The sequence below is a fragment of the Periplaneta americana genome, chromosome 10 (genome assembly GCF_040183065.1).
Source record: "Periplaneta americana isolate PAMFEO1 chromosome 10, P.americana_PAMFEO1_priV1, whole genome shotgun sequence".
Taxonomy (NCBI): Eukaryota; Metazoa; Arthropoda; class Insecta; order Blattodea; family Blattidae; genus Periplaneta; species Periplaneta americana.
In genome coordinates this window covers 47,798,467-47,815,236 of record NC_091126.1, presented here as the reverse complement: position 1 = coordinate 47,815,236, position 16,770 = coordinate 47,798,467, and the positions used below count along the sequence as shown (strand labels likewise).

General features: G+C 34.4%; 1 protein-coding gene across 4 annotated transcripts in view; it reads left to right on the top strand.

Annotated features, from left to right (window-relative positions):
• LOC138707656 (nicolin-1-like) overlaps positions 1-3,013 on the top strand; it is a 31,352-nt gene extending 28,339 nt beyond the window's left edge. For 3 of the 4 annotated variants that reach the window (XM_069837366.1, XM_069837368.1, XM_069837365.1), the window contains exons 5-6: positions 2,507-2,602; positions 2,874-3,013. In XM_069837366.1, coding sequence (XP_069693467.1) covers positions 2,507-2,602; positions 2,874-2,912 — 135 coding nt within the window. In that variant the 3' untranslated portion in view covers positions 2,913-3,013. The remainder of the gene's footprint in view (positions 1-2,506; positions 2,603-2,873) is intronic. The other variant, XM_069837367.1, reaches the window with a different exon arrangement.
• Positions 3,014-16,770: the final 13,757 nt, after the last annotated feature.

Sequence of the window (16,770 nt, the reverse complement as noted above, 5' to 3'; positions counted from 1 at the left end):
TCTAAACAGAATTTCACATCAAACATCTCCCCCATTTATTTTTAACTTGTCTGTGTATAATCCAGCAAAATGACCATTTTTTCTTGCAGCCTTCATAAATAACTTTTCCATCCAAAGGGAAATAAAGTCCTTTTTATTATCTCTAAACCGAAATTACCATTTTTCATTTTGGTACAATTATGTTAAAGTAATAGAGGCTCTGCGAATTTTTGGAAAGAAACGTATCTGTTGGTGGTTATGTACAGTTCATTTGACACAAGGTTACATAAAATAGCAGCTTTATTAGTTACTACATGAATTATACGCGGTTTCCAATCTCGAGCTGCCCTCAAAACATACCAGCTGTTTCCCAGCCTTACTATAATGAGACCAGTGGCGGTTCCTCGGAGGAGGGAAGGGAGGAACGTCCTCCTAACATTTTCTTCTTTTGAAAGTAAATACCAAATAAAATATGTGCCTCGAAATTCGAGAAAGATTCGATAATTTTTAAGTTCACAGCTATAAGAAAAACTCGGTTGATCGAGTTTTAAACGACGTGCGCTCATGTGCTGTAGAAAACTGTGAGGAAGATGCAAGATTGTCTTTGTAGAGGAAAAGCACTCCATTCCTCCTCTACTGCAGTTAACACACATAGACAACAGCGCACTAGCGGCCAGAGAAAGAAGCAGAGTTTTAAAGCAAGTAAATGAACGGAGAGGGAGGAGATCCTCCTCTGAATCAGAGCATGGGCGGGAAATAGAAACCGACTGGTCATGCAGCAAGCTCGCTAGCGCTGCCATCTAACGATGCTGCATTCAACCAGACTATAACACATCTAGGAGGAGACACAACAAAAACAGTTTTAACGCAACGCTATGAAAGACACCATGTAAACTTTTTTAAAATTATAAATCAAAAATATTATTCATTGCACTTTATATAGGCTATTATTCATGGTTTGAAACTTTCGTGGATATTTGAAAGTTAAAGTTTATGTAAAACAAAGAGGAAGTAGTTCTACGTAGTTGGCCCCTGAAATTCACTTCTATTCATTGTATACTAGACAGGGCAACAGCCAAGTTGTCAGTTTTGTACAAATATATTTGAAATTGAAAATAGGTACTCCAAACTACCTTATTTTAACATAAAAAATTAATCGGCCACCGGCAGCTTTGAACAATAATGATAGTATGACTTTACAAGAACTGACATTCTTCAAAAGGATGTGATAGACTACTGAACTTGTAAAATGTACATGTGGCAACACAGGCCACATGGGTGAATGCAGTGTTCTCGCTTTCCTCAGATTATTTCCCATTTCCATTTCCATAAAACGGTTCCTGTTACGTGTTAGTAGCTAGTCTCTTCCAACACGTGTAATGCTGTAGTGTGCTCGAAAAATGCTACGAGGTTGTGAATTTCTTCGTAATTGTTAATTTGTGCAATTATTCAACAATGAATGGAAGTGAAAACATAATATATTTTGGAAAATTTAGGAAACTCAGTTTACAAGAACAGATTATTGCTATACAGAAGGGAAGGCCAACCCCAACACTACCTGGTCTTACATGTATGCATGTAGGCTAATTTGTAGCATGTTTCATTCAAGAAAGTGTCATTTCCTCCTCTTAAGAAATATGCAGGAGCCGCCACTGAATGAGACCCACTTTCACCACGAACTATGGAATCAAGCTGTAGAAACAAAAGAAGAAGTAGGCCTATGTGCGGATCCTCGTGAAAATTCACATCGTTTTGCTAGAATATTGAAAGATTTTCTTAGATTACGGTACTTTTTAATTCTGTTCTAATTTCGTCCAAATGTCTTCTTAAAATTCTCCTGTTTGCTTTCACGTCCAACACTGGACCATTACTGTAAAACTTGTAATAAAGTCTAATATTGACTTGATTGAGACATTTACACCAGAAAATTCTCACAAATTTTTATCTACATTGTACTTCATGTTTTAAACATAACCTGGACTGCGATAAATACAAGTAAACGCCCTACTATCAGGTATCATGTTGTAAGTACAGCATCAGTCTTATCACCTGAACACCAGGAATCGTGGACGAGCTTCCCAATATAGAGTTTCCAGGAGAGTGTGGGTGCTCGAGATTGAAGACCTGTAGCCTATAGTGAGAAAGTATATACTGGTACAATTTTCATCCGATTTTTGTTCTTTTATGTAATCATAGAGTTGTACCATCTTACAAATCAAATAAATTATTGACTTCTAATGAATCTGAATATTTTCTATGAAACTAGCATTTCCTCCACAATAAGCACTTCATAGAAATATTTTATATAGAATTGTTTGCGCACATTATCCATAAACTGATAGCTCAATGACAACTAGTTTTCCTGCCCACGTAAATCTTACCTGTTCGTAGTAGTACCAGTACAGATGATAAGTCAAGTCCTTCATTATAGTAAGTTCATTTCATGTATTAGGCGTCTTGTAACAGGATCTCTTGTAGGTGAATATTTAGTCTTAATTTTGAAAGTGTGCTTTTATCTTCTCAACAGCAGTATGACACACTTTTGGACACAATTCGAAAACAGACAATTGCAGCATTAGATTGGACACCAGAACAACAAAAGGATTCCTCTACAATAAAACATGTAAGTAAAGTCGAGTTATAAAATTCGAAATCATAAAATACCAATTAGCAGAATACTAGTTACAAGAATAAATAGTGAATTTCAAGTTAAGTATCAAAGTGTTCACATTTTTAGCACAAAGTTGCAAGGGAGGAAAGAGGTATGTATGGTTTACTGAGAAAAATTTAAGTATGACTGGGTCAGATATGAAATAAAAGTTGCAATGCTTGACTGAAAGAAGTAAATACAAACACTAAATGTAAAAATAATTCCTAAAATCAATATGTTTCAGGGAACAAGTTACGAGTTCTTTGCGTTACCCCAGCTTTGAATGACACTTCTTGGAAGAAAAGAAGAATAACATAATATTTAGGCGTTAACCTCCAAAATTTCTTGTAAATAGAAAATAAAGCCAACCATGCTGTGAGTGTTGATACGTCTGAATTTCTTAACCCTCTCTATTCCTACAGTATTACACAAAGTACCGCATCCATACAATTAAGGCAAATTTCTATTAGTGTAACTTAAGTTATTTTACATTCTGTTATATTATACAGAGTCATGATTGTGATGTAAGAATAAAGACAAAAATTACACCAAAGAATAATACGTATGATAAACCATAATAATACTGAAATGTGAAATAATTTTAACAAATTATTTTTTGTTTTATTACAACATACCTACATTAACTAATCAAATTCTCTGTTGACCTGAACATCCTGGTTGTTGAATGTTATGTCTACTTCAATTTTGTAAGACATTTATTTTAGCAACAGTAATCTCACTGAGGTTTTCATTTATCTAGAGAAAATCAAAACCCGAATGGGATTTAATTGACTATTACACGATTAGAGGAAAGTATATAAAGATTAGAAGAAATAAAGTACTCTAATACAATAAAATATTAATTGACTTACTGAAATTCTATTCCACTAATGTTAGCTTCACCAAAATGTTTGAACGGAGCTGCCATTTTCAGTTGACTGTCTATGTTGTAAACAAATGACGATCGCAAAGCATGTTTTATAGTACCGTAAAGAATTTGCAGTTTTAAATGTTGACAAACAAAGAAACAAATGCTAGGGTAGTGATAAAAACAAACAAACGCTAGGGAAGTGATAAAATTAAACAAATGCTAGGGAAGTGATAAAATAATGCGATAAACAGCCATGATTGGTTGAAAGACGTCCTTTTGTACCGTTTTATTGGTCAAAAGTAGTAAGACGTAGTAAAAGTGTAATAGTCAGAGATAATAAGTAACTGACAATGAGCCAGAAGATAAGAAGAATTATTACACATGAACAAAATGAGATGAAAATGCATATATTTAGCAGTAAAAGAATTACAGTCTTACCGATACACTTAATTTCACGGGAAAATTCTTCAATATTCTTCTAATAGGAAATAAATTTAGAAACATAATACATTTATGATATACCTAGTTGATATTAATATAAAAGCTTTTTGTTCAAACTTGATATATTAAAATATATTTTGGTTTACTTTTGGTGTTTGTTCAAATTTACGTCATATTTAAATAATTAGTCCATACATTGATATTTTGTTGCTGCAGACATTACAGTATCTTTATTTAAAATCTCACACCCTAAATTATACAGAGGAAATTATTCAATACTGGTACTTATACAAAACACAGGGACTCATGAAAATGAAATAAAATTTCAATTTTCTGCCACTAAATCCCATTGATCGACATACCATAATTAATAGTTTTAAATAGCTTAGAGCACATGATTAAATTAACACATGTACCTACAGTAGGTAATGGTTGTGCTGAAAGGGCTAGAAATTAAACACCATTTAATTATACAATTTATTACAGATTGAAAAACTAAAAGAAAATATGATACTACAGAATAAGAATTTTCGCACTTATTAGTCCATAATTTTATTTGCACTTTTAAAAAATCTTAACAATTAGTGAGATTTTAAAACTTTTCTGTATTTTTTAATATCTAAAAAGTAGTTGCATAATTTTATTTACACTTGTAAAAAACTGTAAATATACTGGAGGTACTACACATTCTTCCACCACATTATTCTGTCACATAAATGACCACTTAACTCTTATTTTGTCTTGAAAATATAAACTTTACATACCTTTCACATTGGACACGTCTGCAGTCACCAAGTCTTTTTCTATCTTTCATTAACATGTGAAATTTAGAAGTAACATTTCAAAATAAGATCTGAAGTCATGTTTTTTTCTCTGAACATGAGAGTAGGTACATTTTTCCTTAAGGTCGGAAATTACATACAAAAATTAACTTTCGATTACATTTATAGTTTGTAGAGACAGTTTAATCAAAGCCATAGCTCCTAACTTAGCATCTTCAAGAATAACATCTCTCAGACTTACATATTAATCTCTGTAGTAAAAGGTACGAGGAAAATACTTTGACAAACAACGGAATTACGAATATAAATTAATATCACATGCAAATCTCGAAAGCTATTCTACCAGTTACAACATTATCATCTTTAAATTATTTTTTAACCCTATGTATTCATTTTCTTTCACAAAAATTCATCATTTTCATCTGCTGGGAGTACCCACTGTAGTAATAACAATAAAGCTCTGAAATAGGTGTAAGTAACCTACATAGTTTGTAAATTTCTGTAAAGCTTAAAATGTGTTCACTTGTATGACACCTGTGTAAGGTGATTTGAATCAATACCAAATTTAATTCTACTATCTCGTATAACCATGTTAGATGTAATGGTGCAATATCCGAAATGTCTTGGTTTGCATCATATTGTAATGGCGAATTGGTTGGTGGAGACTATTTTCTAGGTTAATGTACGAAAATTATATCAATGTTATAAGCCATGCTAGCGATCACACTTATATACATCATTCCAATTCAACTTTCAAGCTACTGGTACATCTATTTTATTATGTCTTAATTCACGCATTTTCATTAAATGAACTACTACTAACGCACAAAGGATCAAATTAAAACATTTTACGTTAGGAACATACAGTTGCCTCATTCGACTTATATTGAAATATAAACTCAATTAAACTCCTTGTCATTTGATGTTCTCTAAAACACAAAAAGGGGGAAAGGAACTGGCTACCCTACCTCATTATCTCCTAGCCTGGTAGCCTTATGAGTGATGCCTTGTTGGTGTCACTTGTGGGGTCCAGACCTGTCTTCAGTTGATTAAACAATAATAAACACAAATAACACAACACCTAAAGCAATATATATTTCGGTGAGAAATCTATCCAGAAGCACGCATTTTTTCCCTTTTAAACTTATGAATAAATAGTAAAATATCGCACCAATTTTTTTAATCACCTTCCTCTTGATTTATAGTTTTTATGACATTAGTATTGATACTTATTTCAATAACAAAGACTTCAGTTTTTCATTCACTATTACTCACTACAGCTCAGTATATATAAAAAAGAGAAATAGTATTAAATGAATCAATAAAGAATTGTGAGACATTTAACAATTTTAAGTATGATAGACGAGTGTGCTTTATGATGATAGAAAAATAAATTTGTCAACTGGGATGCAACAGTTTTACAACACATCCAAAGATACTGATGATGACGCCACACCAGTGTTGAAATGGGCCAATCTGTCATTAAGATATATTATTTTTTTAACATTTTTTTAAGAGATACTTTTCAAGTTTAATTTTAAGAAAGTTTTATATATTCATATAAGTGTTAAAGTAAACAACAAATACAATATCTAAAGCACTGCCATACAAATAAATTCTATTATCTACTACAAGGTCCACACCTGTGGAGTAATGGTTAGCGTGTCTGGCCGCGAAACCAGGTGGCCTGGGTTCGAATCCTGGTCGGGACAAGTTACCTGGTTGAGGCTTTTTCTGGGATTTTCCCTCAACCCAATTTGAGCAAATGCTGGGTAACTTTTGGTGCTGGACCCCGGACTCATTTCACCGGCATTATCACCTTCATCTCATTCAGATGCTAAATAGCCTAGATGTTGATACAGCGTCGTAAAATAACCTACTACAAGCTCTTGAGATAGCTTGAAATAGCTCATTAGATCACATATACCGGTATGTGCAACTCTTATTAGTAAGAGTGCAACTAAGTCCACCGCTGTGGAGTAACAGCGCATCTGGCTGTGAAATGAGTGGGTCTGAGTTCAAATTCTAGTTGGGACAAGTTATCTGGTTGGGGTTATTTCCGGGGTTTTCCCTCAACCAATTGAAGCAGAGCTGCTGAGTAACTTCCGACATTGGATCTCATACTCATTTCGCCATTATTAATTCATATAGCATCACCATCGTTGTCCATACAATAGCCCAGGTTAAGTTCACGATGCGGCATGCTGTACTTGTACAAGAGCGCGGCTGTTCAGCTACCCAATCATTCACAGAATAAGAGTGGTAAGCACAATAAGCCTCAGGATACAGTGTAAGCCTTCAGGTCCCTCCTACGTACAATGTAAAAAAAAAAAGAGTGCACCTGGTATTCGTAAGACTGAAGATAAAAATCAGCGCAACTTTATTCTAAATAACAATGAGAGTGATACACACTCAAACGAAAAGTGGTATCTAGATGGAAAAATACTTTCTTCAGTTCTAAATATCTGGAAATTTCTCTGAAAGTCAACTAACATAGATATTTTCACCTGTTTATAGAACTGCTTAGTTTCATCAAGGAACTGAAGGGATTATTCTCTCATCTCACATTTCTTATCTTCTGAGAATGATAAAACATAAAGCAATACTTCGCCAGCAAAACAACTAATAAAATGACGACAAATTTGTTAGAAATTCGTCTCCTCATGAAATCCGATAGGCACTTGGAATGAGTACATTAAAAACTGTAACTCATTATTAAATAGAGGTCGTTATAAGTACTAGAAGAGGTAATTATTTTAATATAATTTTTGTATATGTACTGAACTACTAAATAAAAGAAGATGAAAACAGCAATATGCACTGTGGTACAAAAATTGTTCAATGAATTTAGATATCAATGGTCACAGATTCATTACAGTAACACAACTCTAAAAAATTGTATGTTAAAGACAAGAAACAATATTTCAGCAAAGTGAACATTTTCTAGCTAAATATGAAATATATATTTTCTTAAAGAATGCAACTTTTCACATCATTTGGCGTTCAAACTGTATGTTTCTTTATTTTATATGTATGTACTTGAACAGTGAAGCTAATGTAGTGTAGTTCACTCTAGAAGGAAATGGAAATATAAAAGTGAAGAAATTTATGACAGTATAATTGAGAGCATACAGTTATTTTATATGAACGTGAAGTATTCTGTATTTTTACCTGGTACAAGGTAAAGTCAAATCGGCCCAGATGGTGGCGAGAGATTAAGGCAGTCCTACATGCCTGCCTCCTTAACCCCCAAGGAAATGCCTCTGGTACTCATTTCTGTTAGAGGCTGAGTAGAATCGAGGGCCATAGTGCAGCTGGAAGGATTAGATCAATGGAAGGATCCATGACCCCATCCAAAATCGAACCCACAACCTTCCAGCTTGCAGTGTTACGTCTTAACCACAATGCTACCATGCACCCCATTTTTTACCTGGCTGTAGGGTTATCACTGACTAGAAGAACAATTGTGTTATTTCTCTTACAAGTCCACGGTTGTGCAGTAATGGTTAGCACGTCTGACCATGAAATGAGCGAACCAGGATTCAAATCCTGGTTGGGACAAGTTACCTGGTTGAGGTTTTTTCTGGGATGTTCTCTCAACCCATTGAGAGCAAAAAAAAAATTCTCTTACAATGAATTTATGTCGTATTCCATATTTTAATATATAATTACTTTATAATTGTTAAAACTTACAAATCTCATTTAAAGTCGGAGATGAAAAACTGGACTTATTGCGTGGAGTAGATGATGATGATGATGATGATGATGATGATGATGATGATGATAGTTTATTAGGTTTATAAATATAACAATTTTGTTTGAACATGCTTGTTCTAAGCTTGGACTATTCGTAGACTGTACTACTGAAAAGTCTACTGCATTTCTTCAGTAACTGAGAAGACTCTGTTATTTACACAGCCAAACACGTCAGAAAGGTGCCATATAGATTCATATTTCTTAAGAGGAAAAAATACTGGTATACATTTTAGAACTTTGTATTTAAAAGTTTATATAGACATAATTTTTTCTTTCCAGTACAGGTAATTTAAGTTATTTACAGTTCACATAATTCATTCAAAATCGTTAGTTATAAAAATAATGTGGCAACCACGTGAGATTCGATCTCACGACCAGCAGAAGGAGGGCACGCGTGGAAGGATCAGGCGACGTGGCAAATGAAGTTGCACATGCATCTACTCCCTAGGGCATGTGCTGTGCGAGGAAAAGGGGGGAGCTGGAAGCAACCCGAACTGATTGTTGTAACGACGAGAATGATCCCGAAATCCTGGTTTCTGGAAAGTATGGCTTAACTTATAAAAAGCGAGCAGCCCTCGAAGAGAGTTAGTTAGTTGCAGTTGCAGTCGTTGCTAGTTTTTGGTCAGCAGCCAGTCAGTGTAGCAGTGAAGCCAGCTTCAAGACTGGAGTTCGACTTGTGTGAGTGTGTCCGCAGCTGTGTGAGTGCAGTGGACTGCAGTTGGGGGATCTCTCTGTCTCTGGAAGACTTCGGCTCGATATACTGTGAACTTGAGTGAATGAGCTAGACGAACTACCCAAGCAACGAACTGTGAACTGAGAACTGACAGTTTTGTTTTGTAAATAGTGCTTTGTGATCATTAGTTGAGATTAGCAGTACATTGTTGTTTTCAATAATCCAAGTGAATTGTCATTGTCGTCTGTGGAGTGCAATAACGAATACTGAGTTACTGTGTGGAGTGGAAATCCCATTGTTGATGGGAGCATTTAAAGTAAATTATAGAAAGTGATTATTGTTGTTTTGAATAAAGTTACATTCTTGTTTTGAATAAAAGTTACTCATGGTACAGTCTTAAATTAATATTTTCTTGAATACAGTACAGCCTTGTAAATGGTCACTGAACTTCTGTAAACAAAAATAGCGTAGTTTAAAATAGGCTTCAAAATGTGCATTGCAAATGTTCACCTTTTATCAGTGTGTAACATCTGAACTCTGATTGAGGTTGAATGTCAGACTTCCAAAATGAAAAGGTTTCATAATGCATGTATGTGTCTGTTACTACACTGCAGTAACTTGCATGGAGGAGTGCATGCGAGATTAGAAGTCTGTGCTGAAAATAACTACAAAAACAGAATAATGTTAAGCATAAGAAATAATGGAAAGTGACTTGCAGACCTCAGGTGATTTTCTTGACGACTTCTTTGCTTTGCTCTGTTGCTTCTATTTTTGAGGTTTAGTGAAAAAGACTATGACTATTGTCAGTTACATTTATAAGGATGTCAACATTTAGGATGAAATCTTTCGCCATTTAACATTGAAGAGTTCTACATCAAATTAATAGCATTAAATTAAAATTCACATAAAACATTTATTCAGTGTTTTTAAATAATTAAGATATTACAGAAAAATAACTGTATAAAATGTAATACACATTGTTTACAAATCTGTTCGGAATTTCTGAAATGTAGGAAATGTATGTTGATATTTTGTATGTCTGATGTGTTTTTTAAGAAGCAAAACTTTTGATCTGATTTATTATATTTTCAATGGTAAGTAGAATTTTAGTTTATTAATATGACCCCAAAATGAGTTTCTGTACAAAGATTACGTTTATATTAAAATATGACAGCCTGATTGCCAATGTTTATGCATTACAGTAAACTTATGTAGTACCAGTGCTATAAAATATTTCTGAAATAAGATGATGTTACTGATCTCGTGTAACACATTATGCATGAAAATTTTTCATTATGGAAGCCTACATTATTTTTGAAGTTAAAAGAAAGTACTCAAGGAGAAATAACTATAAGTGAATTAATTATTTCATATTTCATTAAGACTTTTTTTTAGATAAGCACGTTTCTTTCACAATTACCAGCCATGATAAATAAACAAAAAGTAATCTTCTGTTGTAAATTTAAGAAAATATAGTGTATTTATTTTGACAAAGTGATTTTCATGCAAAATACAGGGCTACGACAAAAGAAATAGACAAGTTTGAAGTTCTGTAAAACAAAAAAATATTCATGGTACCTGGAAGCACTTTACACTGTTTTGTAGAGGAAGTCTTGAAGTTTAGTTTGAGAACTCATAAATGTTCAATGTGTGATCCCTATGTCACACGACACCCATCAAGATGATAATCAAGTTCATTCTAAACCCAATGTAACATAGCTGCATCGACACTTGCCACAGGTCTTCTGATACTTTCTTTCATTTCATCTAAATCATGTGGAAGTGGAGGGACAAAAACTCTGGCTCTGACAAATCCCCAAAGGAAAAAGTCACACGGCGTGAGATCAGGACTCCTTCGTGGCCAACGTGCAAGAGCATTATTGTCGTCTATAGCATTGGTCAATCCAATGCTGTGGTAGAATTTCATCTTGTGGAATTTGTAACACTAAGCTTGCCCTTGCTATCGATTTCTGTGGACTTCTTGTGTAAGCAGCATGAACATGTTCAACTTTCTCTTGCCAGGCTCTTTCCTTTGCACAAGCAGCCTGTTGTCTCAAATTTTCTGTGCCACTCATAGATCGACTGTCTAGTCGGTAGTGGTTTTTGGAAACATGTTCTAAGATGTCGTTGGACAACAGTTACAGAATTTATTTTAGCAAATTGTAGCACACAGTATGCTTTTTCCACAGGATTCGTCATTTTTGCTATTTCTGCTTCTGCAACAACAATCACATATAGGTTTACCAACTACAACACTACCATGCAAACTTTCAGAGTTTCTCAACATAGCACCGCGAAATGTATGTTGATATCACACATAGTTTTTGTTTTATAGGACTTCAAACTTGTCTAGGCTTGGAAAGAAGTCTCATATCAAAGTATCTGATTGCATTCTTTCATCCTGAAAAAAAAAACTACCTTTCATTTCTTTAATCAGATTATGTAATGTATTATTACTTTTCCAATTCCTACCTTATCCATACATGTGGTTTTCAAAACCCTCCATATTCATAACACAGTCGCATAACTCACTATATGCAAATTATAACTATTTCATGCATGACATTTTCTTGTAAAAAGGTTAAAATGTTATCAAATTTTATATTAATACTATAAAATAATAAAGAAAATAATATATTTCAATTATTTTCCAACTGCTTCCGAAGAAAAGTTTTTTCTTTCCTTCTGAAAAATGTATAAAAATTGATAAGGTGGATTTTGAAAATGGATGCCTAACTTATAATTCCTTAATTTCATAAAGAACTATGAAAATTGATGGGAAATAGAGAAGTGTTCGCTGGAAATTACTTTTATTTGCATATACTGTGAGATTCAACGTGTGGTGGAGATCCCAACTGTGCACACAATTTCACAAATGTGGACAGGAATGGCAGAAAATCCTGCCAACAGTTCACATCCTAGTTCAGTGGAGTGGGAATGTATTGGACGCGTGTTGTGTTCATTGTGATATTATTTATGAATGAGTGTTAGTGTTTGGCAAATAAAGAAAATGAAATGGCTTTCACTGTAGCTCAGAGAATTTTTATTATGGAACATTTAGTGAGAAAAATATTTTCAAGAAATTAAAGTGACATTTTAGATTAGAGTATAAAGAAACACAAGATCCTTCACAATTGTGGGTTTTTAAACTTCTTTATAAGTGAAGATCTACGGAATTTGTGTGTAATAAATAAAGGACCGTTGTAAAAAAAAAACAACTGACAGATGAAAGGGTTAATAACATTCGAGTGCTCTTGAAATTTAGTCCCAAAAAATCTTTGGAAGTGGTGCATGGTCACTTCAAGCAACACATCTGAATTTAAGCAGGCTTAATATCATATTTTATTTATTATTTATTCATTTCGTGTATTTCTTTATTACTTCCTCTGTCCCATAATAATTGTCCGGTACACTTTTATTTCTTGTCCCATAATAATTGTCCGATATCCATAATTTTACACTGGCGTTTACATAGGAGCAAAATGAAACACATGAATGAGTAATACAACTGTATTACTACAGAATCAGTACAAAATTGTCACTCAATTAGCAAAAGAAAAAAATTATTAATCCGGGATCTGTATAAATAGGCCAATCATTGAGCCAAAAAAAAGAACATGAATACTACTTACACAAATTTATGACTCCAGGATCAGTACAAATTGGCTAGTCATTGAGCCGAAAATAAATACTCCTAGGAGTGCAACTTTATTAACTGCAGGAGTAGTACAAATTGACCAAGAAGTGAAAGAAAGAAAAACATTCTCCTACGAGTAAAGACTAAAAAACTGCCTGTTAGACCGGGAAGGTTGTCATTCTATCAGTTTGCCTAGAACCATAGATCTACTGCTGCAGTGCTACTGTAGCCTCGTCGTAAATGATCCGAGGACACTCCAAGCGAGATGGCAGGATATTGAGGTGGTCCAGGTGCCCTTTTTGCATATGGGGAATCTTGTTGTTGTTCCCGTCATTGACTTTCATTATTTCAATGAGATGGGACTGCAAAGTGAGGAAGACATTCTTGAGCTTGTTGCGTGTCAACTGAGAGAAAGCTGTTTCAATGGCGGCTATCAGCTCCTCAATAGTTTGTGGAGCTGCCTGATGCTGGAGAGACTGAATTGCCCGGAAGTACCCCAGATCTAAAACATTCATATCCGGGCTGTTTGGCAGTTGGCACACGAGTTCCAAAGTGATTCCACTGGCTGCTGTAGCATCCATCCAGGTGCGGTCATTGGGAGCGATATGTGGACGCACATTGTCCTGCTGAACTGACACCTGAATTCTCCCTGTGCGCAGTTCAGGAGGCCATTTTGCATTTATTGCTGGGATTAATTTGGTGATGAACATGGATCCACTTTCCAAAGATTGCCGTCCCCATTGCCAAATGCAGCGTGCTGTCCTTTTACTGACATGAAATTTCTCGGCCGCACCTGTTATGGCACCTTTCTTCACTACGTCAGCCATAGTGTTTTTCAACAAAAACTCCTATACCGCCTGCCGTTCACTGTCTGTAAGGTTCTTGCTACCCATGTCACTCACTACCACCAGTTGTGTTCCCAGGATGTCCATGTCTGTTCAAACGCATGTACTCACTGCAGGAGTATGCTCTACTAACGATTTCCAGCTTGCTTTGCTACACTGGTTTGTATATAGTGCCACACCGGTGAGTTGCAAACCAATACCCACTTTCAGTAATCTTCTGGGTGGTGTGTGTTGCTTGTCTCAATAAGATCACGTTATTGCTCTGCATAACCTTGTGCACTGATCTACTGCACTTCTCTTCATGCGTGCACTTCTCGTTTTCCCCGTCGTCTGTAATTACTGTAATACCATTTCGGCGTACCGGACTATTATTATGGGACAGAGGGAGTAATTATTAATTCAATTAATTATCCATTATTTTATTTATTTAATACAATATTTTTACACATTGGACGAACAAAGACAAAACTGAATGAACTTTGTAACTTCTTTACTGTGTTAATATGAGAAATTTACCTGGCTAACTAATTTCGAAATGATATTCTTCTAGGCTTCCGACAATGAAAAATATCACTTCGAAACTAGTCCTATTAACTCAGTAAAGAAGTTACAAAGTTAATCAGTGTTAAAATTATATTATGTATATAGAACAATGAAAAATTAGTGGCTGACGATAGACTCCACTTTCGTTGAATTCCCTTGTAGTTATGCAAATTCCGTGAATGTAGCTGAAATACGTTTTGAATTTAAATTTTGATACATTAAGGATACGGTAATATAATAGGAACCTGTTTAGAAAACAGGAGCTTTTGTCATATACATACAACTGACTTCATGTCCTATGAACAGATTATACAAAACTGGAATGTGTGATTAATGAGTGATGATAGTTCATAAATAAGATCGATCTGTGTACAGCATATATTTAACAATGCAATTTCCTCATTCTAGTGTTCTATAGTTAACATTTTTATTTAATACTCCTGTACTTCATACAAATGTGAATGACTTTCAGCTGACAATATATTAAATATATACCAATACATTGAGATGGTATTTGCTCATATGAATTCAGTTTTATACACTCTCAATAAAATATCTGTTCCTATTTTAAAAGAATTGAAAAGTTTAAAGTATATCAAAGCTCTCTTGGAAGATGTTTTCTTTAAATTTTTTTCAATTGCTGGTGGAAATCACTCAAATTATATTTATTGTTTAGTTCTGGAAATTCAAGCATTATTAATTTATCGATTAATTACTGGAAAATATGTATAGAGATTATTGAAAAGAGATAAACCAAACTAAGGATTAATCTTTTTTAAGTCTTCAGAGAAAATTATTACCTTCTATTAAACCCAATGTATTAATGCCTCCATTTAGATTAAAATACCTTCGAAGCTTTCTTTCAACAGTACAATACACTGCACTGTCCCAAAATTAACTACGGTAATTAAAAAATCAACAGTGATGTCCCACTGTCCTAAAACTAGATAATAATTCGGAAAGTATATTGACAGCAGTGGAAAAAGTTCAAAGAAATTTCTTCCATAAGCTAAAGTAACATTAAAGTTTCCTTTCAAATATTTGTCACATGTTTCAAGGAAGACTTCTGCAGAATTAACATTTTTATCCCACGTATCAAGCACACTGTAACTCGATAAAACATTGCACTAAAATATAAATGGCACCCCCATGTAATACAGACATTTGACGTCGTTACTACTGTAGATAATTATATGGACTGACATTGTTTACCAACTTAAAACTATATTATATTCAATACTAGTATAAAATAATAAATATATATTCACTTTTAGATAACAGAGTACAAAATAAGCAAGTACCATTCAAGAGTCCAATGACATGTACGTACCATAATTTAAATGTGGTAACAGGGACCACATCATTTGTACCAAAGATCAGAGAGTCTAGAATTGAAGTGTGATCATTAGCATACTAGTTTGGAAAACTTTATGCTTCTGATCAGATAGAAGGAATGTTTACAGATGTCTAAATTTACATTAGGTTTCTGATATGGGAATTCACACGCACTTACACACTTGAGCAAGTAGACAACTTCACAAGCACCATATCAGACTTTGGAAATAAGATTTCTCATACATTTATTTTCACACCAATGGAAAAAAATTCGTTACCTACTGACACTAACTCTTAAATTGGTATATTGTCTGTTTCCATAAAAAAAATATTAAACTCTTCCCATATTTATCAATTTCTTAAGATAGAGACTGATACTCTACATTGTAGAGCGTTGTAATACAATTATTTAAATATTGTGTCACTAAGTTAGTACCGTTTAAATGTTTCACATGTAAGCAATTATGTTGATATTTCTGAACATTTGAAAATAGCCTAATGTTACTATGTATGTTCCTTATACCAAAAAAATTCATGCCTTCCAGTTTTCTAAAGTAGACGCAAAATTTAAATGGGTATAACCTTCAGTACTGACAAGTCTGCAGCGAACAGAAAGTCTGCAATGCTGCCCAATTCAGTTTGGCCATGCTGTCACTGAGTGAGCAAGAATTTATTTCTCAGTTCACTTCGAAAATCTTTTTCATTGGCTATTCAGAACATTGTAATTTCCCAATATACAGAGTGGTTCAGAACTCAGGTTAAAGACGAATATGTTAGAGAGAGGGTACTAAACAAACACTTTTTATTAAGCAATGTGTGTCCTGTCTCGCTGGTAGAACGCTATAGTTGTTTTAGTGTGGTGGCTGTTTGCCACATGCATGGGTCCAGGACTTCTTGTTGTTGCCATGTGCACAGGTGCGTGATCTTTATGTACGTAAATTCGTTCAAAACTCAGTCATCAGAGAGTCAACAGTCGAACAGATAATTGTGCATTATTTGGTGATGCATAGGTTATCATGGTCCTGTCCCATGGCCTGCACAATCACCAGACCTTAATCTGCTTGACTTCTCCTTTGGGGACGACATGTAAAGATCCTCATGTGTGTCACACCAGTAGACCATGTCGATGATCTTCTTCCATGGATTGTCGTAGCCTGTAACACCATTTGTACTACACCTGGCATCCTTGAACACACAAAAATCAGTGCTTCGGCAATGCCAATATTCTGTAGAGCAAGGAGGGCGTCATTTTAAGTCT